Below are 26,996 nucleotides of genomic sequence, written 5' to 3' on the forward strand. Positions count from 1 at the left end.
GTTAACCCCTTCATAGCTGTGACCAACATACAGTACCCTTTGGTATAGGATTCTACTTCACCTTGTTAAGCATCATCAACACACCTTCATAACTGTTGTTCACCTCTTCATCATGTCAGTCATAACTGGTATCATTATCATCATCACTGTTGCACCCAAAACCACTAACATCTCTAACAGAAAATCCCCCCCCCCCTCCCCCCAGCTGTCATCATGTCAGTCACAGTTATGTCTGTCTCCTCTCCAGCGCAGGCCTCCGTCACTGTGAGCACGCTCACACACAGTGTAGCAGCTTTAGGAAATGACACATATGTCAAAAGCAGCTCTTGTCTCATGCCACAAGTTCTCGAACATCAAAGTTCTGAAAAAGCAGCTTTAACACCAAGGTAAAGTTAAAATGAAGTGTCAGTCTTGTAGCTAAACCGTCTCCGTCCCATTGAGCTCTTTATTTCCAGACCCGTATTATCATCCTGGGCTGAACACACCAGCATTAGCCTCTGAGATTTAATCACTGAGATATGGCGGGATTCCTTTTTTCCACTCTTTACTCTACATCTCTGTCGATCGTCCTCAGCTGCTCCCACGCCGCTACGCTCTTCATCCTCAGTTTGACTCATGCGTACGTCTCTCCTGCTTTCAGCGCCACCAGTTCAGGGTCCTCTGTGTGGCGCCCGTTCAAGTGTTCACTGTTGCAGTCGTGGTGGTACATGAAGGCGGGTACCTCGGAGATGGAGGTGGCGGTGTAAGATGTGGAGCGCATTGAGCAGTGGTCCTTTCGTCTCTGACCCCACTGAGTCTTGTACTGCATCCACTGTCTCTTCAGAGCTGCCTGTACCTGGACGTCACACACAGAGGAGACAGACAGAAGTTTATTACTATGGTGACAATATTTCACTCTCTGACGGTAATAATTGTCAGTGGTAATCAATCACCAAGAGAACAGTCACATTTTTTTTGGCTGCACCTGAAAAAAATACTTTGGTAGTTTCATCAAAGTCATGAAAGTGTGTAACTGTTTCCGTGCATGCTCCATACTTCATACTCCTCAATGCAAATGTCTCTACTTTGTTTTTCTAGTTGTCAAAGTTGCTCAAACATTTTTCCAGAACTTTTTTCCTGTTTTGCTTTACTGTTCTACCCCGACCACAAAATGATTCCACCAGACGTCCAAATTTACATGCAAATCAACACGCGGTTGCATTGCAACGTGAACACGACGGCGCCCGTGTAAACACCATCTTTGTGACAACATGAATCCGTCCGATGATGGTGATCTGATGTCAAAGCAATGGCTGCAGCATATGTGGACTGCTCACATTTCAATCACATTAACAGATGTTCATCAGGAAATGTAACACAGGACGTCACATTTTATTGAAATGTGGCCAAGTTGTGAATCATTAAAGGGAAGAAAGATGTAATCTCTGTTGAGCTGTATGTTTAAAGGGATAGTTCACTCAAAATTCAAATTTCACTCATTATCTACTCACCCTCATGTCAACTAAGGGCTGGGAGAATTTTCAGAGTCCTTCGTGCCTTCTCGGAGTTACGGGGGGGTCCGCGCAGCAGTATTTGTCTATATAATGGTTGTGAATGGTGCTCACTTTTCTTCGTCCAAAAAGACACACCAAAAAACATCCAAATACCTCCATACGTGGGTAAACATGCTGCAGACCTCCACTTGTAAGCAAATCAGGCAGTGCCCTAATTAATTTTGTTTATTTTTTTTTTTTTATGTATTATTAGTTTATCAGCTCTGGGCCATTCAACTAACTTAAAAAAAACTTATTTGTGCAATTTTTTTTGCACTAATATTGTCCATTTGGAATAACATTCTGTTTTTGAATAAAGTTAGGGAGAAATAAATAAATGATACCAGTGACATGCTGAATCAAACTGAGAAACAACTCCTCCTCTCGTTCTTCTCTTCCCTACAATGTAAATCAAATTTGTGCCTTTTTTTATCCGATTAATCGAAGAAATAATCGACAGATTAATCGATTATCAAAATAATCGTTAGTTGCAGCCCTAGAATTAAATAAGACAGGTTGTGAGGCAGATAGACATTTATTGTGCACAAATAAACTCTGGTGCTTAGACCCTGGGGAGTAGATCAGCTTAGAAAACAAAGGATGTGAAGCTTCTTTCTGAGAAAATATCCGCCGGGCCTAGACACTGGTGGTGGTAGGGATGATGCCTCCTGACATGGAAACCTCTGGTTGAAGATAGAGATGGTCTATATCTTGATTGGGGGGTGAAAGAATGGAGGTGGGTTGAGAAATGTTGTGTACTGGATGAGGGTAGAGAGAGAACATCACATCATATGACATCTTAAGACTGATTGAAGGAAGAGGGTGAAGGTGGAGAACTGTGATTGGATGTAGGTGGAGCAACGGCTGTTGCTATGTTCTTCGGGCTCACCTACTGTACGCTCTCAACATAAAATATCCAAAAAATCTGCAGTAGCTACACCCTTGAGTTTTTGCAAAAAGTCCTGATGGAGCTTGGTGGGAAAAAGATGTCCCCAAAAATGCATAGGCTGAATACCCAGCTTTACAGCCAAGAGTAGGCAGTTGAGTTCCACTGTCTGGCCTGATTTAATGGCATTTCTACAACCAAGACTTTGTACCGTTTTATCTGAGGTTGTTGTTTGAAACTTACACTAGCATACATTTCTGCTGCATTACTGACAAAAGAATCTGCCTAAGTTTTCACAGGCACTAGAGGGCATTGTGATGAAAACCTGGAGAGCACTGATTTGTTTATTACACTTTTTCCTTGATGGAATGGTCACTGTTCAGTGAGAAAAAAAAATGCCCAAATGCTGTTTGTAACCGTTATGGTTGAGATGTTGAAAAAAATCTTAATTCAACAATAACATTTTGTGTTGAAAAGGAATGGCTTCTAAGTGTAAATCAAAAGGTATTAAAATTATTTATGTTTTTAATTCAGGTCTATAAATATTAAATTATGATGACTTTTTTATTTGAGACAACTTAAAAAAAATAGTTTGCTCCCATATTCAAAAGTTGTTTAAATTAATTTAAAATATTCAGGTTGAACCAAGTATATTATTTACATTCAGTAATAAAACCAATGTATTTATTTTAATTTAGTAAAATCTGAAATAATTGCTTTGGTTCAACCTTCAGAAATGGGTTTACATGAAGTTAAATATTTCAGGTCAAATCAAATGAATGATTTATATTGTATGACACTAATGAAGCTTAGCGAAAGTTCAGACAGGAAGACTATCTCTTTAAGCACACCTCAAAGCCCTTTCCCTGTTTTCACGCTATCCTCTCACTCCACCATTATTCTCATAATTCAACCAATCACAGTCTGCCATCCTCTTTCTCTTCCACCAATCAGTCATTAGCGTCGAATTTAAAAGTTCTCTCTCTCTCCTGTCATCCAGCCGTCATTTCAGCAAACTCTCAGCCCACCTCCACCCCGGCACCACCTCCATCAAGATACAGACCGTCTTAATCTGGATCTTCAACCGAGAAGTTCCTTCATCAGGCGTCTTCAAGCTTCCCTACCACCACCAGTGTCTCGGCCCGGGGGGGATATAACGTCTTCAGATGCAAGCTTCTCATCCCCAGATCAGTTTACTCGGCTGGTCTACACCCCGTGGTCTAAGCGCCAAAGTTTATTTTGTTCACAATAAATGTAATTTCATCTTCATCTTCAAACCTGGCTCTCTCGTCGTAAAATGGTCTATCCTGATTGAACAATATTAGGTGTGATCGATTACCTCAATTTTTTTAATTTGAGCCAATGTTTAATTTTTTTCAGTGTACTAAATTCAAAGTGATGCTATAAAACAGGAAAATCAGCAAATGTTAATTTTTCAGAAGCTGGAAACAGAGGATGTTTGACACATTTTTCCTTGATCCATGATAAACTGATAATCAGAAAAACCTGGTTAGTCAGTCTTTGTTGTCTGAGCTAATCAATACTGTATTGGCTGATTAGCTGCACTGGAGCTGGAGTGTGAACCATGTTCCTAAAAACATAAACTAGAGCTGCGAATATCCCGCTGTGCAATGTTAATCATTTTATGCTACAACACTCTAATACTAGTCTAATTGAGGAGGCTACAGTATATTAACACACAATGATCTAATATTGTAAATCCTGACACTAATTGTTATAATGAGACAAAAGAGCAGCTTCAATGTAGAGCGTCTTGCTTGATGTAACAAATACAGCATGGAAGCTGTTTGTCTCATTGACCTAACGCCACAATGGGGCCATTGACGAAACAAGGCAGGTCTGTGCAGTTTGGCCTTCAAATCAAAAAACAGAATTGAACCCAACTCCACAAACCCGTGTCCTGATTAAGGGAACTGAATTGGTCATTATGCGGGTGAAGCGGAGAAACCCTCTCATTCCCTGGTTACAGTTTGTGTGTTTGTTGACCCAGGGCTGCTGCTAGGAATTCTGGGGCCCCTGAAAGAATACTAAAGTGGGGCCCTTGCCCCTGACTTTTCCACTTTTTTTCTTATGTATTATCATTTTTTTATTTAGCCTACTTTGTTTTGATGCTAATGCAGCATTACTATGAGTAATTAGTCAGGGTCTTAGGCAGAATAATTCAGTCATACAAAGATTAGTCTACTGGGGTTTTTTGTGGGACCTACTGGGCGCTGGGCCCCTAGAATTATCATCACCTTTCTCCCCTATACAACGGCCCTGTGTTGACCCCATGTCACCCACAGAAGTGGCCTCACCCTTCAACCATACGCCCTGTGTATTATTCATAACTCAGTGTGGGCATTGTTTATGTTGTTTGTGTTTATGCTGTTGTGTTCTGGCTGTTCATGTATGAGCTAATACCTGACCTATTTTCCAGTCTGAATGAAACAAACACAAGCTTACAATAGTTCCCTCATGCCAGGCACCTCACTCACACACACATATTTAAATCTGCTCCACTCGCTATTTATGCATCTCTGGCCTGTTTTCTTCTCATGCAAAAAAATTAACAAAAAAAAAAACAACCCTCAAAGGAGCATCATTGTCTCTGTGGATAGTTTCGCTCACTGTCACTCCAGAAATATAACAAAAGTGTATTAGTTTTAAATGGAACAGAAATAATTGTCTGATCTGTCTGAGCTTCTCACACTGTCATGGAGAATAATGACCTGCTAAAACGGGCCTCATTCAGCCTGACAACATTGCATTGTTGGTGCTTTGCTTTGCAGAGACCTTGAGCCTGAAAGCATCTGACACTGAGCTGAGAGGGCTCCACAACACCATTAACCTCACATTTAATGACAATACAACTTGTTTGCTCAGAGAAGTGCTTCAACCAAGCTAAGGATGGTTGCAATCAGACAGCAGCAGACAGTCTCAAAAAAAAAAAGAAAAGAAAAGCTGACACAAAGACCTGAAAGGAGAGTCCATTTCCAGCTGGGCTTGGAAACCACTCATTTATAAACTATGTCTTACTCTTCACCTGATGTGACCCTTCAGTTCTTACTGCCACAGCACTGGATAGAGGTAACGCACAGCTCAATGCTTTATAACCTGTTAAAACTGGATTAATGACAGATGCAGGATCTCTGTATGTTCCAACTCTTGATGCCAAAAAACAACTTTACATCTGTGTTTGACATTCAGGGGTCACGTCTCAATACGCTATCAGGTACAGATGTAAGATGTCAGAGATCTGACCCGAAAAACAAAATATAAAAATGTTGTGCCTGATGGAGGCTGATGTCTCATGTTTAATGTCATGGGCAATGGGAGGTTTTATTGCTCCATGAGTGGACAGATCCATGTGCAGGTTGACCTTTATTTAAAAGGCCAATAGCTCTATCAAAACTTTTTTGTGGGACATGCCACTCAAAGTAAATATTCCGCAGCATATTTTACACAGCTCTTAAAGGAGTCATTTGACACTGTGGAATACAACTCTCTTATAGCTTTCTTATATGAAGCTAAAGCCAGGAGACAATGAGAAGCAAGGAGCATGACTCTGTCCAAAGGTAAGAGAACTGACTTACAAAAACCTGCGGAAGTCACTAATTAAACAGACCATATATAACTCAATCTCTAAGGATTCACATTTTCTGTCATTGGACAGAGCTAGAGATACTATCTTTACAAAAAAATACGTGAATGGTGCTTACCTCTCCATTGAAGAAGCAGAATATTGTTGCCACCAGTAAACCCTTGAAAAAGAAGCAAACATGCACTGAATTAATAAATACATATTCACAAGAGGGATCAGAAACCAGAGAGGCAAGGCAAGGCAAGGCAAGGCAATTTTATTTTTGGGGAGAATCTTTTTCTCTCTGGTTAGTGAATGAACTTAATTAACTTCCTACAATGTTGTTTAATTGAGAGCCTAAATGGTAGTTAAATAAAGTTAATGAAGTGACTAACTGTTTTTTTTTTAAAGGCAATTCAGAAATAAGTCACATCAATCAGTCATGACAGGAAAACAAGGTTTTATGGGTGGAAACCTTCAAGCAAGCCAAGTGGCTAAATCTGGAGTCTGACAGGACCCTGGGGTGCTGAGGAACCTGGGCTGGGCTCAAGATGTTTGCTTTTTTTATTGCATGTATTTCTTCATGTAAAGTGTGGGTTTGGGTCTAAATATCAACATGAATCATTCATTATGTACATTTATGCATATTTACAATTTGGAAATGCAAAACGCTTGAAACCCACAGAGAGGCAGCAGAGAAGCAGCAGTTTTCTGCCGTGTGATATTTATTGAACCAAGCCCCAAATGGTGCCTCACTGTCAGCTCTGCACCTACCTGGTAGTGCATGAGTATGTGCATGATGTACTCGTAGACCTCCCCGGCCAGCCGATTCTCTGGCCGCCATGGAAAAATGACAAACTGTATTCCCAACAGGGGCACCAGGATCAAGGTGGCTCTCACCGCCTTCATGTACATATTGGACTCTGCACGGTGCGTGTCTCTCAACTTAGTTACCAACACTCTTATGATATTAAGTAAGAAGAAGAGGTTCACCTGCAGAAAGGAGCAAAAAAAATCTTTTTTCTGTTGCATTTATGAACTAAAACCAAAAGTACAAACTAAAAACAGTGGATTAGCAGACTTACAAGAAGTGCTGCCACTATAGGACCATGAACTACGTAGAGCAGATGGGTTTCCACACTCATCCAACAGCTACAGAAGGAAAAACATATCTGTCAGTGCTGTCTGCCGCCCAAAATACACACACACACACACACACACACACACACACACACACACACACACACACACACGCACGCACACACACACACACACACACACACACACACAAAAACATGCACGTGTGCGGATTTGTACGCGCTCTCTCACTGCCACACACAGACGAGCACATATGTAAGCATCTCCTGTTTATTTGCAGAAGTTTCTGGAATATTACTCACTTGTCGTCGAAATACTTTTTCCTTGCCACGGCGTGGATGGATGCAGGGACCAGTGGAAAGCCTTGGACAGGAAAAAAAGGCGGCGGCCATATGAGGTCTTGAGTGAATTTAGTGAAATCAATTTGTCATTCATGCAACAGTAAAAAGGGCGGTTAGCTTGGTCAGTGGTGTTGTTGTTCTCAGGCTTCCTCATTAAATAAATTACTGCATTGTAATTATCACTGCACTAATTCTTGTAAAAGCTGAAAAGCAGGCATCGACTCTCTTCCTACCGACTTTCCTCATGCAATCTTATTGTTACAGCCCCTAACAACGCCACATGGATAATTTCCGTGTTGATTTTAAAATCCACTCCATAAAAAATTAAAATAAAAAAACTCACTAGAGTCTGGGTTCATTTCATCTGGATATAAACACATGAGTCCTAGTACAGTTCATTTGCAGACACAGCTGCGGCCCTGTAGCATATTGACCACAGATGGACCTAACAAACTGGCTACACTCCACACACACACACACAAGCATGGGATGTCAAGGTTATCCCTCCTCCATTTCTAACAATGACCATCCATTTAGTAATATTGTCTACTTGTTTGACAGAACTGTGCCCATTGTTTTGAACAAGGTGAAAAACAGGATAGGAGCAGCACTGAGCGACGGGGGGGCCTATAAAGCTGTCAACACGTTCACGTTGACATACTCTGTAAGGACTACGTGGTTACACGTAAATTGCAGCTGCTAGATTGTGAACCCATCTCGCTGAATTGCTTACCGACCTTGCAACCTGTGAGTCTTTTGTGGCTACGAAAATATAAATCTTTACACACACAATAGTAAAATGATGTCATGCAAGAAACAGTGCGTTGAACAAATGTAGATGACTCACCCCAGCCCAGGAGGTAGTACCAGTGCAGGTGCTGCTCCTCTGCGAACACAGCCACCACGATGAGTGTGTGCAGGTAGATGCCTTCACAGAGCATCCAGAAATAATTGCAGCCCAGCATGTACATGTGGAAGAAGTGTAGCACCTTACAGCCAACCTGCAGAGACAGAACAAACTGTTTGTCTGTTTTTGATTTTTCATGTTGAAAATGATCCATTAAAACAATTCAATTTTTCTACTCCTGATATCATCTCAGCAGGGAGACCCAAAGATCTGAGAGGATATTTCTGTTCTCCTGGCACAAAATCATTAGCCTGTATTATTCTTTCTAGACTGAGAGGATGTTTATTCATTTGCCCCCTCTGGAGGGGAGCTGAGATGGAAATGATAATTTCTTTGGAGCATTATTTGATTGTGTTTATCCCTCTTTGCACAAAGAAGCAGGAGCATATTTGTATCTTATAGGTTACTAAGCAATTTCTTATTCATGCATCCACCATAGAGCGATGGCATGACAGGATTTTTATTTTGATGCTTTGATTGTGTCATTATGATAATTTCTTGAAAAAAATAACTCTGATGACAGTCGTATGTCAATCATATCTATTCATGCTTTAATTATGGATATTGCATAAGCTATAATTCCTCTAATGACCATCAATTACCCCTATAACTGATGTCTGCTCAAAAGGTTTCTAAAACATTTCCACAAAAATTAGCAGAGAGTCAATCTTTTACTGGTTTCATCTTCCAGTTCAAACAGCTTATTCATCCCCATTGGCCAAACTGGCTCCAATAAAAATCAAGGTTGTGGTAAAACCAAATCCCATATTCAGCTGATCTAGCATCCTGTTGCAAAACATCAATGTTTCTCTTCCATCTATTACAACTACTCAGAAAGCTCTATATTTATACTGAAAAATATATTTTGATGTTTACAATCCTCCTTTTCTGTTCTTTGCTTCCCAATGATTTTATGAACACAGCTGGTTTAAATTATAACCTCCTGGTAGAGTTCAGTGTATTGTTACTGATTGTTAACCAACATTTACACAGACACTGTCTAAAAGGAACCAGTGTTGGCTCCCCTTGACATTTTCTCTATACAAAATGTTTTTTACCCCCTGAAATGTCAGCTCTTATGCAGATGATACCATATTGTATCTCTCCTTTTGATTATGCCTTTTAAACTTGTTTCAATTTCCTAAAATGCTAGATGTGAACTCAACTCCAGCTCCATGCTGTCACTGGAAATCCATTAGAGACAGCACAGCTTCATAAACCCACAGAGCACGTTTTGCCCTGACAGAAAAGCATTATAGAACAACCTTTATGCCATTTACCAAAATGCCACTTAATCTATTTCCCACAATAGCTGCCGGCTCACCTTTGACAGTTACTTGAAAAGGTTGAATACTCATCACTGCCTGTATTATAAATAATACCTGAAAGATATATAATATATTAGCGTATCATGACGGGTTAGCTACAGTATAAAATGTGCTCCTAACAAATACTTGAGTATAAAAATGTATTATTGCTGCTGATGATGTCTGTATTGCGATAATTATGATGATGTGAACGGATCAAACTGTCATATATATTTTTAAAAACTTATAATCAAGTTTCTGGTTCTAAGTCTTGTGTTAAAAGAGCATCCATGCAACACAGTATAATTCAAAAGTGCTGGCATTGCTATTAACTGCTGCTCTCGGGAGTCCCCTTAACTCAAAACACACAACAGTCATCCACTTCTAAACTTTTAGCCACATGTGTCTCCCGCACTTTCCTGCATTTCCCTTTCCACTTGAGGAATCTCCACTATAACAGACACGGGCTCGTATCAGTATACAGAGGGTCAGGTCACTCACTTTTCACCAAATCAGACCTGTTTTATTCTGTAGCTAACCAAGGTTTGTCTCATGTTACCGACAATTATCTGGTTTACAAATCAAGCTGCTATAGATCATGTAGATGTTTCTCATGTTTTCAGTCTCCTCCTGGGTTTGACATAAGCTTTGGGGATTCACTCCTCCACACTGCTGGCAGGCCAAACCAACCAGACTCTGTATCACCACACCAGAGAATAACAAGAGCGTGTTTTCTCTGTGAGAGCAAATCTCCACCACAATTCACTATCCCTAAATCACCAGCGCAGAAAAAAGGCTTTTAAGTCTTGCTTTGGCAGCGGTAAATTTCTAAATGTTTCCCAACAGACACGCGCGGATCTCAATCAATGGTGCATGTGATTTGTTCTTTGGCTTCCTCTTTAAAAGCGGGGCCATGTTGACCAATTATATTTCAGCGAGTTAGCACAACCTGACAGTCCTATGTCAGAAAGTAACAAATTCAACACAAACATTTTTGACAAATGGTGACAAGGAGAGATTTGAGAGGGAGCTGTTGCACAAATACATATATATATTTCCTCAGGTTGATGATGATGATGATGATGGCTGTGATTTCTGCCTGCTTCTTGGATATGCTTAGAGATGGGATGTGAATAAAGACAGCAGTGAGACTGAGCCAAACCTCTGCTGTCTCCTGGATGTTTCCAGTATGTTGTTGGGCCAGTGATGCTTCAGCTCAAAGGAGGCTGAGGCTGAGGGGATTGTGTGAAATCTGAGCCAACTTCTATCTGCTGTTTTTGTTGTTTTCTGTCAGGCATCTTGTTCATATGAAGATTTTTTTTGTTTTTCATATAGTCCATATTGTCACAGTTATATATATCGGAATGATTTAGATTTTTAATATATATATATATATTTTTAAGGAGGTAATCTTTCGACACAATTATTCAGCTCCACATAAAAGCAAAGCAGATACAATCCTTTTATGGAATAGGAAAAACTCTGGAACAACCACTTTTAAAAAACCGGCATAGCACCGAGTCAGCAGGCTTTCAATATTTTGATTTCCAAAAAGGAGTGGTTCTTGAAGAGTAACACATGAATTTATGTTTGGTCCTGATAGCGAGACATTCCTACAAGACAGATTTATCATCCCTACCTAAGCAGACCTCTGGGTTTCAAAGAATTCAGTGCGACTCCAAAACAGGAGAATGCGGAGGAGCGCAAAAAACTGTCTGTCAACTTTGCAGCACTGCCAAGAAACGGCACAGTAAGATGAAATACTAATTAGAGCACACTGCTCTCTACGAACTATTAAATATTGAAACGACAGAGCAGCTCATTTCAATTATTGACTTTGCATATCAAGTTTATTTCAAAAAGTTAATCGATTTTTCTTCTCTCTTGCATATTTATTTGGTTTTGCATTAAATGTAAATTTATTTGTATCTAATTTTAAGAATGAAACAAGAGTGCATGTAATCCTCCTCCACATAATATATTCTGCTACAGGGGTTTTTCCTTTTAGCCCTGCTAACACATGGCTCCAGTTGGTTAGTCCAAGATTTTGGTACAGGCCAATTTCCGTTAATGAATAGATGATTAAATAACATCTTCTTTGGTGACTTTATCTTAATTTGGTCTAAATTTGATTTTGGATTTTTTAGCCAAAAACTGGCAAAACCATTTTTATTTCCACCAGCATCAGTGTGTTGCCGTGATGTTGTTTTGTGTTTAGTTAGAACATTTTCGCATGGAAACAAAACTAAGATGATGAATGTGGTAAACTTTATATGTGTGTGTCTATAATAGAGTACTTCTCATCTTCTGTCAACCACTTTATATGAGTCTGAGTTTTTATTGTGACGATGTATTCTCCATCAGTGAGATGTGTGCATGGACATGAGGCGGAAAACAACAAAAAAATGACTGAGAACTTGTGAGGGAAATGTTGTTTTTGTGCCTAAAACTGCACAAATCTCAGAAGTAATGAGTGGAAAATGTTCATTATCTAAAAGAGGGAAACATGTCACTGGAATAAACGTCAGTTTGGAGGTACGACAGCCCACACTGTAACTGTGAGCTTAAGGCTGATTAATGAACATTGCTGAGGCTGTGTTTAAAGTTTGTGTTTGGGGATTGGTGACAGCTGATCGAGGAGCAAACTAATAGTTTGGGATGGAAAACGTGCCTTATTATTATGATTACAATTTTCCAGAGAAAAGAACATGATCCTGTGTGGCTGATCAATAACACTGATTAAATCCTGCCCTGGTAGTTTGTCAGGAGTGAAGCTCTATCTGTTTACACCTCATACACCACATCTCTTATACCAGTTTTTACATTAAAGTAGCATATGTGGCAGACATCCAGTGTGTGGTTTATTTTCATAAGAACCAGAATGAACGTGCCAGTGCTCTTTACTTTACTGTCTTTATGCCGAGGTTGTGCTTTTGGACACTCAGGTCATCTATTTACCTGTGGACCTGCCAAACGAAAAGGTGTGCGAGGATGTATGTTGCATAAAGATTCACCTCTAAAAAGTATTGTCATGGTAACATTAAAAATGTCTGTATAGAGAGCCTAAGCGGAAGCAGGAAGTAACGTCGCCATGGGACCTCAACTCGGAAAAAGTCTCCATGTAAGTGAACGGGAGTCAAAGTTTTATTTCGTGATCCGATTGAATTGTGCCATGAGAAAAAAATATGACCTCTACCTGTTTAAAACATCACGTTTCACCCGAAAAAATTAGCCGTTTATCGTAAAACGGCAACGGAAGAATGTATTTTGTGTGAAGACCGCTCTACGGACTACAGATCTGGTGTCCCACAAAAAATACGTCACCAACTGACACGGGAAAGGGCGGCATTTGGTGCGTGACGTCACCTACGCGACCTGTAGTCTTTCTGGTTACGGATTCTTCGGAATTTTATTCTACAATAGGTTTACAACAAACGGCTGATTTCTCTTTGTGACAGTTGAGGTTCCTGTCATTATGCCCCCAATTGATGATGCGCCCTGGCTACTTGGCCAAGGGGATATCCCTTTGGCCAAGTGGCAAGCGTGCATGACTCTTACCCGGGAGGTGTGGGTTCACTCCCCGCCCGGGCCCTCTTCACCTTGCCACATCTTCATGAAACGTGATGTTTTAAACAGGTGGAGGTCATATTTTTTTCTCATGGCACAATTCAATCGGATCACGAAATAAAACTTTGACTCCCGTTCACTTACATGAGTTGAGGTCCCTGGTCCATGGTGACCCTTTCTTCCTGCTTCCGCTTAGGCTCTCTATAAGCAACTTTTGTTTGTCAGCGCTGAATGCACATCCTCAGTTGTCTGTTAACAGGAAACGTGTGATATCCAGGGAACTACTTTCTGCAAACAATCCCACAATGCAATGCTTCACATATTATAGATGAAAAGGTTAGGATTGGATCAGATTAGATTTCAAATGCTGATTGATTAATATCTAAAAACTACTTAAGGATGGGGAGTGGTGAATGATTGAACAAGGGACTAATAGCCGAACATTAAGATGTTAGCATTTAGGTCAAACCAAGACTCACCGGGTTTCTGCTGACCACATCAGGATTGTTGACCACCGCTACCAGGTAGATGATGGTGAGGGCAGAGTTGAGCACATAGGAGCAGAAGAGGTTCTTATGGAGGGTGATCCTTTGGCAGCTCAGACTCCTGAGTGAAGAGGTCGGCCATTTGGTTAATTCCAAAACATAACACATTGGGAATAAAATCTCCTCTGACATATAAACATATAACATTAAAGAAGACAAAAACCTGACACAAACGAGTAACGCACACAACTGGCAGGCCGATAGTTTAATGAGGTTGTCATTACTACAGTCTGTTATAATATCCATAATCTTTCATCTCATAATGATATTTGTGGCTGGTAAAAATCCCTGGGATCAACTAGCTGGATTGCCTCTACAGTAAATGCTGCACTGTACATGCTAGTGCTGTTAAATAATGCATAAATGGATCCCAAGGGTGCTTCCTCATTACCTTGGCCGGCCACTCAGAATTAATAGCACAATGAAATGCTTCCCAGGCAAAGTGAAACTAACTATTACTGTAGAATCGAAATCACTTGGATTTTTTTATTTTTTTTTTGTAATTATTAAGTGTTTTAAAATCAGGGCAGCAATTAAATAAGACTGCAGTTTAAGGCTGAATGAAACTTTGCACCAAATGTATTTGCCAGAATATTGCCTCCTATAAATATGTCCTCCACAGTTTTAGAAGTTGTGTTCTTTTACTCCTTACGGCCAGTTTTGTCGTCGTTGAGTCATAAAACCCACGAGACCCATGAAAAACAGGAAGAGCACTTAGTTTCCTCAGGGCCAACACAAACCAACATATACAACTGCACATTCTCACTGTCTCTTTCAGAGGTTAACAGAAATGCAGCAAGGGGAGAAGCGGCTGAATGCTTATATGCAAGTTTTTTTTTTAGCCAAAGGGAGATGTCAAAACACATGCTGAATCCTTATGGCTGTGTTGTTCAGACTGTCACAGGTCCCAATGTCTTCGGATCTGCCGTTCGACCAACTCCTGTTTTTCCACAGCAAGCTGGAGTATTTTCATCTGGGAATCTTGACAGTGTTGATGTCGAGTCATAAATAACAGAGTGCAGCTGTACACCACCACATACCATTGTAAGCTTCACATCTGGATCTTATAAGAAACATTAAGCCGCCGATATTTTAAATGTTCTGGCTATAAATATGCTAAGTAGCGACTAAAAAGAATAAATAAATAAATAAAAGGCTTTCTCAGCCAATATCTTTGTGACTTTATAGAGATGTTAATTTGTTAGGACTTGATCTTGATGAATTGTGAATGTCTCCCACTGAATTGTTGTGTCACCGCGTTGAGAGTCTGACTCTCAGTGGGTCACAGGGGGTTTTGTGATAATGCACCTGCCCTAAACACTGCCACTAGATTTATGAGTGTATATAAAACTTTGCAGCACACTGAGGGTCTCGAACAAGAACTTTTCTGGATAACAGCTGCATGTAGGAGGTCAGTACCCCTCAACATGTCAAATTTTACAACCGCAGCATTCGAGAACTACATGGCCAACAAAGTAACCCATCCAAATATTGTTACAGAACATAAAATTATTATTTTATTCTTCTCAGGCTTTGCATTTAGGTTTTTCAACATTTTTGTACCATTAAAACAAAACTGATTAAGTTCTTTCCCACAGATAAACTTACAATGATATAAAGTTTCAACAATGTGCATACTTTTGCACACTCGGTTCACTTTGTCTAAGGCTTCATTATTCCCAGATTTCGCAGGCATTAACTAAACATTATACCTGGCTCTCCATTATTCACTTTATTGTCAACTCTTATCTTTTTGAATTTCAATAGCTGTATCTCAATTAATTGTGCCCTCTCCACCCGTGGGATTAAGCAGCACTTTGGGATGAGCGATCCTTAATGAGCAATGCACTCAGCTGCAAACGTTTCCAATAAGAGCACAGCACCTACACATTTAATGGACTTCGTTCACAGCTCTCCAGTTCTGAATCCTAAATATCCATGAAATAAATGTGCTGTATAAGGAGACCAAGTCTGCATGAAATTAGCCAAAGTTTAAGTTGTGTTTAAATGACACTCAGTGGAGCAGCAGAACTATTTTCAGGTGGATAGCTTGAATTAATCTGTGATAAAGAAGATGGTAAAATATTCAACTGCAGTTCTCACTAATTATTTAATACTGAGGAAGTGTTTACACCAGCAGATATCTTTTAGTCTGTGTTAAACATTTGCCCCAGAGTAAGACAATGAGCAAACAAACAATCGACTCATTTAACTGTATTATAAAATCAACACATGTTAACACTGAAAAATCTTCTGCATCTTTCGGGCAAGTGTTTCCAACTGTAGAACTAAGTCTTAGCGCAGGCAGACACAGACTGAAGACAGTGCTGACTGACCTAACTACTGCATGATGAGTAATGAAATGGCTTCAGGAGACTGTAGTGAAAGCCCAGCTCTATCTACGTGCCTGTCAGATCCACTGATGACAGGGAAGATCATTGAGCCTTTAAGGGCAAAACTACCACCGATTAATCATTCAATCATCCTTGCACAGTGACAAACTGCATCAGCCACTGTCACTGCAGCATAGCCATCCCGAATATCCACTCGCAACGACAGCTATACGGTCTCACACAGAGGAACAGAAACATCACATTTAATCCATTACCTGAAGTAGAAGAAGATGGCCAGAGAGATAAGCAGGGAGGCTATGGATAGAGCATGACCCACAATTGCCATGTAAAACAGGATGTACGCTGACTGCGAAGAAAAACCACAAACAATAAGAGATAACATGTGTAGCATATCCAGTGGGAAAAAAGACTTTAGTGTGACAATAAACAATAGAAATGTCACGTGTTGTGTGAAAAAAAATCAATGCTGCATTTTTCACTTTAAGGAAGAAACAGCGTTCAGCAGGGAACGGGAAACCTCGGTTGTGTTTTACTGTAGTAGCCTGGGTTTTGTGTTTGTATTTCTTCCAATTTCTGTATCCACAATATATGCCACCATCAAACCAACTGTTACTACAGAAAACAATGTAGCACCCAGACACATAATCAGACATGTTTTTAAATAACTCCACATTTCCAATGCATTGGTTCTATTTTGAAAATGGGAATAAACATGAAGTAATTGTTAGATGTGAAAATCCACTGAATTATTCTAAAACTACAGTTTTTTAGTAAACTTGTTAAAAAATGTTCCATCATTGTTTCCCTTTTCAACAGTGGTTGTTTTTTTTGTTTTGTTTTTTACATTTGAAGAACAATAAGACCCAGGATGATATTCATCATGAATGATTTGTATCTTAAAGACTAAAATTTAAAAATGTAGGAATAGAACAAAACTATGACTATTGTCATTTCTTCTATTATATTTATAATACATATACAATCTGATACAAGATAGATAATTGTACACCCTAATGTACCATTCTTAAGATGAAACAGACACTATAAGATACATTGGGATTGAACTTAATGTTGTTCAAAGATAGAAACTACTTTTGGTGACAGTAACATAGGGTTATGAAAACTCTGGGTCAACAAACACAGAGAAATATGGAAGAATTTTGTAACATTATAAACAACCCCCTCAGTTCATGGTATGAAAGACAGAAATATGAGCACAAGCTGGCATCAACTGAGCCTTATCAGAAAATCGTGGGACATTTATTTTGCCTTATTTCTCTTTTGGATCATACTGCTGAGGCGGTTTGTTCTCAGACCCTGCGTGAAGTTGGAGGGCTGAGTCAGCAAAGATCAGGTTTCTGTGGCAACAGATGCAGCAGCTGATCTCTGGTTTGGTTCAGATCGACTGACAGATTTTTAGTCTTTCACCTAGGTTTGCCAGAACAGCTGCTCCAACTGCCTTGTGACTGAATGCAGCGAGAGGGAATTTCTTGCAATTCTTTGCAGAGGTTTTGTTTACAAGTTGCAGGTATTTGCAATTGGCCAGTTTCCTTGTTCCAGATGGAAGAGCAAAGGAGCGTTGTTTTGTTATTTCTGGGTGATAAAAATGTGGTTAGCGTAATAATAGGTTTAATAGTATATAAACAGAGACAGGATAGACATGGAGTGCCTAACAATAGGTATGACAGAATAAAAGGTTTCAAATGGAAAGGCAGAAAAAAAGCAAACAAAAATCATGTGTGTTTGTAGGCATTTTTGGTTTGGAGTTCAAATTTTGTATTTGTGCAGTATTTTGCCTGATGCAAAATTTGGACTTCTCTAACAAAAATCAACCAATTACAGTCATCAATGACAATAAATAGCAAAAACCTTAGCATTCAATGGCCCAATATTCTTTTATTAAGGCATGATGACTATGGGCACTGTGGAAAAAGAGAAAAAAATAGTCGTATGATCACTGAGTGGATGGATAATGCTGATTAAACTATTCATAATATAATTAACTAAAGACTTTTAAACAAGTTAAAAGTCATGCAAATGCCAAATATCTCTTATAGTCCTTGACTGTCTGATGTCCGTCTTGGCACAATACTGCAATGAGCTCTTTGGTGTCCTGGTCTGGTTTCCATGGGGAAACGTCGTTAGGAGCTTGGCACAGCAGCCTGGTGCTGTTGGTGATAAGACTATTGTTAATATATGATGATGTTGAGACACTCCTCTGTCTGAACCCATCATTTCATAATGACTGTAAATCTTGGAGGACACATGGGCTTGGAATAGCATGACGGTTTTATTGAATATGCAAAGTGTGTTGAACTGAAAAAAACAAAACAAAACAACTGCTGTTTGTTAGCTGTGAGATTAGAGCCCAGTCCACTCATTGAAAATACAAATCATAGCCATAAACTTTCTATTCCTGCAAGTAAACACATGCATCGGTTCAGACGTAGGTGTGACCTCACCCTGTGCATTTTCCTGTTATTTTCCATGTGTAAATAATATTTCTGTGGAACTACGGCTGGAACTGTTGCAGAACTGTATTTCAAGTTTGAATATTTTCTCCCATCTGCCCACACTGCAAATACGAGAGGGCTCCAGGCAACAAAAGATTATGCTGACCCATCACACCACAGTAGATCTATGATAGTGAGCTATCAGAAATAAATTACCTTCAGTTTGGCTGTGGTGTTTTCATTGCAGAGTGTGTAGTTGGACCAAGTCCTGTTGGTGTCTGGGTGGCGAAACCACTGACCATCCTCCCCACAGTACTTTGTGGCCTTTTCTGCAAGAAACAATGAAGTAGGCCTAATACATATTTGCAGTGAATTTTATCCTCCACTCCAGTCTATTCTCTTCATTGTATTCTGTTTCCATTAGAATTGGTGAATAATTCATCCTCCAAGTAATTAATATTTCATTGCCCAACTTCTTTTAAAAACACAAGATCATGAGAGGTTAACTCTTGAGGCTCACTGCTCACCTGTGGGGTCAAAGTCCACAAAATAATTGGGGCAGTTTTGAGAGGTAAAAGTTCCCGCCGGAGTATCGTCCCAGCACAGCCAGCCGTCCCAGTTGCGACTGCAGTACGGACCTGTGGCGTCAATAAAGTCACAGAGAGGGCTAAGAGGAGAGGCACAGAAAGATAGAGTGAGCTTCAGGAAAAGTCGATATTACCACCACAATACCTGATTTGTTATAGGGCACGTCTCGATTCATTTTCTCAAAGCATTTGTACTGGCTGTCGAGAATTTTCTTCCGCACCATTTCCTGCTCTTCGGGGTTCACCGTGGGGCTGACTGTGGCCCCGTCCACGTTCTGTACCTCAGTGTCCCGGGAGAGCTGGGCCGCTGCCTTCATTTTAGTGACACACGCATACATGCAAACACATACATGCACAGTCGTTATCAATCAGGATAACACAATGGACCGTGCAGGCTATGTTAAGAACTAAACAAACAAACAAGAACAAGGAAGAAAAGGATGAGCGTGACAAACCGTTATGGCATACGTGGAATGAAATGAAATGAAATATGTACAGAGACATTTCCTTTTTTTTTTATAAACTTTAACATGGTATATGGTATAAACCTCAGAACTGGGGGGACACAATAAATTAAATGGCCACAAAATAAAGAGAGAGAAAGAATGACGTAAATGCTGCATTTTCTTCTGCAGATCAGATTATATCAAAATTACTGCCTCTCTGCTTAGCTGACCATGTGAAATACAGCATGATACTGTATATGGTCTGAGGTTGAGAATTGGAAGCCACATACATACAATTTACTTTGGGGTTGGAGGCCACATGTCTTAAACTTGCAGGAGAATCAAGTGGTACTGTTAAGCCTAATTACAATTCACGATCTCTGATTAATAGTCATCTCATAAACAATACAAAACCTTCTCCTTAAAGTTGATAGCACAGAGTGTATAATTAGTCCAGGTCTTGTTGCTCTCCGGGAGGCGAAACCACTGTCCATCCTCTCCACAGTACTTAGTTGCCTGTTCTAAAATAAAAACAAAACAAAACACAGTATATTAGAATTTCTATAAATCTGTGCATCTGTGTCCTGCATTCAATAGAAGATCAAAAGTACATTTATCACTAAAGACAAAAAAAAAAATCAGGTCATTTATAAGCTTCATAGCAAAAGCTTTCACTCTGAAGTCACTGCTCACCTGTGGGATCCATGTCAGAAACATAATCGGGGCAGTTTTGTGAGGCATAGGTTCCAGCTGGAGTATCGTTCCAGCACAATAAGCCATCCCAGTTGTGACTGCAGTGCAGACCTGTGGCAGCAACAAAAACACAAAAGTCTGATATTTGTTCTTTTTTCTCTAGTAGTTTCACAGTAAGAGAGATACTCGACGGTATAAGTACCTGAATTGTTCAAGGGTGGACCTCGATTTATTTTCTGAAGGCATTCATATTCATTCTGAAGCATTTTCACTTCCTGTGGGGAACAACCCAGATGTTTCACTGTTAATCGCAGGTACAACTCCTGGTAGACAATGGTCCACAAAAAGACACACACAAAACTCAAACAAGAGGAATAATATTGGTAACCATACCACATCCACAGTGGAGGCAAGTGACAAAACTGTTGTTTGAATCATTTTTAATGTTTTGGAAGATACCAACAGAGGCACTGATTCACAACCCATTTCAGGGTTTAGGTTGATAACATGTTGCACAGACAGTAAAGGCAGTGTGGGCTGACAAAGCATGGTCCCAGAGCTACGAGAGGACATTGTGATCCCTCAACAGCTTCCCACCAAGCAAAACTGCTATGTCTAATATGACAAAAGTGGGGCCACTGCTACCGCTACGAATTCAGGCTGATTTGTTGCACATTAGTATCCTAAAACTACTTAGTTCCTTTACAGCTGATCAAACAAAACAAACAAACTATATATCTGATCTCATGAGGGCCCATTATGTGCTGTGTGTTATGGTACAGCTGTCTAAAGTGTATCTTTTAACACCAAATTGCATTTTTTTTGGTGTAATTTCAGTAATGCTGTTTTTTTAAGACTGATTTAAATCATATTTGTATGTAAATGTGAGTGCAACCACATGTCCAACACTTCCTAGAAGAGGTATCCATGTGCCTAGTTACTCAGAATCTGTATAAAAATACTGTACAAAAAATTCTTGGCAGATAATTAATTACATTAAAAGTACTTTACCCTCTGTCTCTTCTCATAGGTGGCTGCACAGAGTGTATAATTCGTCCATATCCTATTGGTCTTTGGATAATGAAACCATTGCCCGTCCTCTCCACAGTACTTAGTTACCTTTTCTGAAAAGAATAAGTTCCACCTCATTACGTTCTCATCCGATGATTAAAGGTAAATTCATCGGGTAAAAGGATATTCACTCTAGATCTCACTGCTTACCTGTGGGGTCAAACTCCAGAAAATAATTGGGGCAGTTTTGGGAGCTGTAGGTTCCCGCCGGGGTATCATCCCAGCACAGCCAGCCATCCCAGGTACGACTGCAGTGCAGACCTGCAGCACCAACAAAAACACAATGAAACGTTTACAGGTCTCCTGTTCGAACATTTGTCCAACATGAAAACTCATGTTAAGACATGCTGACTGAAAATAAGAAACATTCATTGGTGGACCAGAGAAGCATACTTGATTCCAGAAAACAGCACCAGCACCTGATTTATCAAGAGGAGGATCTTGCTTCATTTTCTCGAGGCATTTCCTTTCATTCTCGAGGATCAGTTTGTCTGCAGCGTTGCTTTTTCCTGCGTTAACCCCTGTGGTCTCTGTGCTCAGCTGTCCTGCAGCGTCTCTTAAAAAATGCAGGACTTCCTTCCGAGAAAAAAAAAAAAGAATCACATGTTCAACGTAGAGTCAGTGTACAAACTGAGGAAAGCTTTGTCTCAATATTCCATTACTCACAGGGAAACCAGCATCCAGATGTAAATGTCCAAATACCTCTAATTTGTCCTTTGAAGCTGACTGACAGATGGAGCCAGTCTCGACCCAGTTACCCAATTCATCACAATATTTGGTCACTTTTTCTGTAAAGGAAAAAATCATGTATTGCCTTAATGACATTTTAAGAACAATGTAATCCATTGATGATTATCCCAAAGCTTCATGTACTGTATCGGATTACTTAAAGGTACATTATGGCTTCTGTTTGGGGTAACATCGTCGAGTGGAGAATTTTGCTATATTCTTTGGCTCTGTCTTTGTTTTTCAGTCGTAGTATGTTGGCATCACCCAAACCCATAAATCGGACCCTGAATCTCAGCATTTAAGAACTACTGTGATTTATTTAACTTGGCGTACATCATCAAACGTTATGTCAAACAGAAAATTCCCTTTCTGGAGTAATTTTCTGGCAAATTCTCAAATGTTGTACTTAAAACCACATTTACTGTTAGACCCATGACTGGGCGAAGATTGAGATCGCATTGTTCCTGACAACAACAACCATAGCGTGACTGCCTAGTCTTCTCCAACAGCTCATCAACGGTTCAACGATCACTTCCAACTGTACATCTCCCTCAAAGCCTCATATCAGCAGCATCGGTTTTCAAATAAGGAGCCATAAGGGGACTTTAACATCTCAGGCATTTTGGGAAGATCCTTTATGAGCCTTCTCTTACAGAAACACCTTCTCTGTTCTCTCATTCATATTCTCTCTCCCCATCCATCTCTCTGATTCTGACGTCCCTGCCTTTAGTTTAATCCCTCTTTTCTTTGCTTCTTCTTTTCTCTGTATATACCCTTCATTCCTCTCTCTGTCCTCTCCCTCACCTCCCCTCTCTCGATCATGTTGCATTGCCTAAATCAGACATGACTTGAATCTGGATCTCCTCAGCTAGACATTATTGAGCCTTGCATTCCTCATAATGTAAAACCTGCTCATACTCTCCTAACTACGTAAAACGTAACATTAAGTGCTCCTATAGAATCAATTTTAATATGAATAAATGTCCGTTTTTATTCTGTCTGACTGATAAAACACATTGAGCTAATAAGTTACTTTCAGATTATGAATCTTATATGAGTCATCTTTCCTCCACTGTTGCAGTGATGAGATTTAAAAAATCTTTGACCACGCTAGCAAGTCTGTAAGACTGCCTGACTATGGAAGTACTTGAGAGTTAAATGTTTTCTGACATACTAAGAAGTTAACAGGCTGATGCTTAGCTGGTGTAACATATGGGACTCTAATTTTGTCGCACAACGCAGGGTAGCGCAGCACGGCATGGCCGGCGCAGTGGTAATTTCGTCCGGTGCAGCACCTGCGCAGCGAATTTGGTAATTTGGCGCAGCAGGGGGAGTTGTCGACCCTCCTCTGTCCCTCCTACCGGCGAAAGTGGCAAAGAGGGAGGAGAGAAGGCGTGGAGCGGGTTTAACACAGCCGAGTCCGTTCTTCACCAATCAAATGAGCTCCTCTCCTCGACTTTAAATGTGACGCGGGCGAGGCGCGGTGCAATCTTCATTTCACCCTGTGTTAAGTGCGCGAGACTCGTACGGTCCGATCGCAACCCCCTCCCCGTTGGACGCTACGATCTGACCCGATCCGATCTTAAGGTGCAGCCACACTCGACCAAATCGCGGAGTGTCGTGTCGCCCTCATTGAAAATATATTGGGTTGCTTGGCTTCAGCATAAAATGCAGAGTAGCTACAGCTGAGGCAGGTGAAAATTTCCTTTAATTACTTTATTTATGGTGTTACAGTACATGAAAAATCATGGAATTGATAAAGTTATTACAATTATTATTTGTACACTATTATTTGTACCAATCCATCAGGTAAATATTTTTTGCATCATTTGCTGGTGCTGTTTGAAGATCCTTAGGCCATAATAATAGTCAGTCATAGTTGTTGAGATATTTTAGTCAAGATCAAAATGGTGGAGAGAAGACTATTGGACCATTACTGCCATGACTTATTATTACTGCTAGCACAGCCATTAAGGGGGGGGGGGGGGGGGACTTGATAGTTAGCATGAACTTCCCCAGAACTATGACTTACCGAAGAGAAAAAAAGATGTTGCAATACAAGCTGACTGTACTGTCTGGGAAGGGCAAAAGCACTAGGCCTACTGCAGGGAATTTAGCCAGAACATTTACATCTATTTGCTGCTCAACATAAATCATACTTGCTTGGGATATGATGCATAAAATGCATTTACTTCAGTGAGACACTTACGTAAGGGAACTCACTGTTTATAGCAATTGGATTTGGCAGCAAAAGATCTGTTCTTTGAGGGAATAGAAAGAATCCAAAAAATCTCAGCAGTAACACTGGAATCTGTTGGAGAACCAATCCTCCTTAAAAAACAAAACATGGACATTAAATCTTTGTTGCAGCAATGATACCAAAAATCTAGGTTTGAGTTTGTAGAAGAGGCAGAGGACAGTGTTACCATGGATGAATCAGCAATGTGACAACTGTCAGATTACAGTGTCAGAGCTGTCGATTTACAATGACTATTATTGGACAGAGGGTTAAAGTAAGGAAAACCTAAAGGGTCATATACATACATACATTTTATTTCCTCTGTTTTCCTGTGATAACAAGATAATTTCTCCGTTTTCTCGTGATAACAAAATAATTTTCCCCATGTTTTCTCGTGATAATGAGATAATTTTCCTCCGTTTTCCCGAGATAATTAATTTGAGAGATAATGAATGGAAGGATAAATATCAGAAAATGGAAGACAATTATCTTGTTATCATGAGAAAACAGAGGAAATAAAATGTATGTATGACATTTGAGGGCTTCCGTATAGGAGCCAATTTTTGTGGGGCATGAATAAAGAGTTGACGACTTCAGTGTAAATCCCGAACTGCTCTAAGCTCTATTTTTCTCATTTTGAGTGAGAATATATGTGACATTTAAAATAATTATATATTTGATCTAATTACTACAGTATCTGCAGTTTTTGCATTATGAGTTGTTACAAGGCCCGGAGCACAAGCTAATCATGAGACTCGTGGAAACACAGTGCATTCTAAAACCATAGAGAAATTCATAGAATATAAACTAAATGCTTCCTTCCTCCCTCAGCTCCATCACCAGTCATCACCATCACAAGCAGAGAGGACTGGATCATTTCTCTGTGATGCCTGCTGACCTGGAACTAAAAAGTTAGACAGAAAACGCTTCCAAATTCCCATCAGGCTCAACTCAACAAGCTTGTTGTTGTGGACTGGTGTGAGAAGTGTGACACTTTCTTACCAGTTGAGTCCAGGTCAGGATGATCTGGACAGTTTTGGGTTACAGACGTCCCAGCTGGTGTTTCACTCCAGCACAACAAACCATCCCACATTTGTCCACAGTACGAACCTTGAGAGAAAAAGTAATGACACAAAAACAGAATTTCTGTCTTCAGTTGTGTTTGTGCAAAGTGAATGCAGATAATGTTCATAACCCCAGACTCACAGACACCCACACACACAACTTTAAAAGCCCTTCCAGGTCAGCTGTGCTTGGACCACTGCTGACAATAGCAACATTATTATTATAACAGGAACAACAGTGCTCGTCTAATCCCAAGATAGCACCTTACAACATCAGTGCTGTGATGCTCAATTTGGACATCTCACCGGTTCTGTTCTCATGGTGATCTTTGTTGGACAGCTCGAGACATTTGTATTGACCGTGGCTGACCGCCTGGCTCTGCCCCTCTGTCGCGCCCTGTCCTGGTGTGAGCGATGGCTCTGAAATCTGCTCGGTGCCTACCGCAGCCCTGCGCTGTGGAGACAACACAGCACAAGACTAACATGGACCAGAGTATAGAGCATATAGATGGCAGAGTGTTCCTGCGTGTGTTGGGATGTTGATCCTCTGATATGCGTTCCCTTTACTGCAGAAAATTGGATAAAGCATTAAACATGATCTTGGAAGATGATGTTAGCTAAATTTGTGATACTTCACAGTTCAGATTTAGATACAAAGCCTTATATAAGATAAACATTTAGATGGAAGAGTGAGTAGGCAAAGATTGTGGAGCATCTTCAAAGCTGATCTGATATTCTAGTCACTTCCCACTCGTGTAACTCATTAAAGCGAGTTTGGGAGCTCACAAAAGAAGTTAAGCAGCTGATTTTTCTCCCAATGAATCTTATCTTTTCTCCGCTCAACTGTTTGTATTTGGGGGAAGTACTCAGGAAGAGTGAAGAAGCCTGCTGTTGGAAATGCTGACTTTGGATGAAGAGCCATTTTGCTCTGAAAAAGTTAGCTGAAAATGAAGCTTCTGGCAGGGTCACACACTTACATCTTTTGACTCATTTGAGGGATTGTGATACTTTGCCTGGGAGATTGTCTCCACACGCCTTATCACAATTGAGATGAAAACCCCCTACCTCTGGCTCTTTGCAGAGAGGACAGGAATGCTCATAGACCGAAATATCCTTCTTACCTGTCTGATAAAAGCTTGTAAAAAAAAAAGCAAAACAGGTGAGAAAAAGGATCCTGATGTCCCATGTAGCAGTTTAGCAGCCGTACATATGATGTCACTCCAAACATTGAAGTAAATGACGTCATACATACGACCACCAGGCCACCACCAATATCAACAGAGGAGTTGAGCTTGCTCTCTGGTGAAGGCCTCTCCTCACCTATTACAATTCATTAATCCTCCAGAAACAACATGGCAAGACGACTGCAAAATGAAAGTACAAAACATAGATACATCAGGTTCACAACATCTGGCAGGGAAGCAATCCAGGCTCTCTTCGTCAAGCTTGATGCTGAACAGCAAAGGAAACTGCAGCAGTAAACTTCCACTACACAGTAACATTGAAAAATAGTGGACCAATGTTTTTATTTCAAAAGGGACAGTAACTCATCAAAGACATTATTTTTTCTACAGACACAGCTATTTAAAAAATA

At 40.2% G+C, this 26,996-nt stretch overlaps 1 protein-coding gene across 1 annotated transcript; it reads right to left on the reverse strand.

Moving 5' to 3' along the window:
• Positions 1–220: 220 nt before the first annotated feature.
• On the reverse strand, positions 221–25,431 carry calcr (calcitonin receptor; the record flags this gene model as incomplete). Its single annotated transcript, XM_083981559.1, has 19 exons — positions 221–835; positions 6,141–6,182; positions 6,776–6,994; positions 7,087–7,153; positions 7,402–7,462; positions 8,288–8,441; positions 13,701–13,827; positions 16,375–16,466; positions 18,790–18,902; positions 19,101–19,211; positions 19,306–19,467; positions 20,011–20,127; positions 20,300–20,410; positions 20,502–20,574; positions 21,311–21,423; positions 21,521–21,631; positions 21,790–21,946; positions 22,037–22,158; positions 25,341–25,431. The coding sequence occupies 19 exons, from the start codon at positions 25,429–25,431 to the stop codon at positions 614–616; spliced, it is 2,265 nt and encodes a 754-aa protein (XP_083837685.1). The 3' UTR covers positions 221–613.
• Positions 25,432–26,996: the final 1,565 nt, after the last annotated feature.

The sequence above is a fragment of the Trachurus trachurus genome (genome assembly GCF_905171665.1).
Source record: "Trachurus trachurus genome assembly, chromosome: 11".
Taxonomy (NCBI): Eukaryota; Metazoa; Chordata; class Actinopteri; order Carangiformes; family Carangidae; genus Trachurus; species Trachurus trachurus.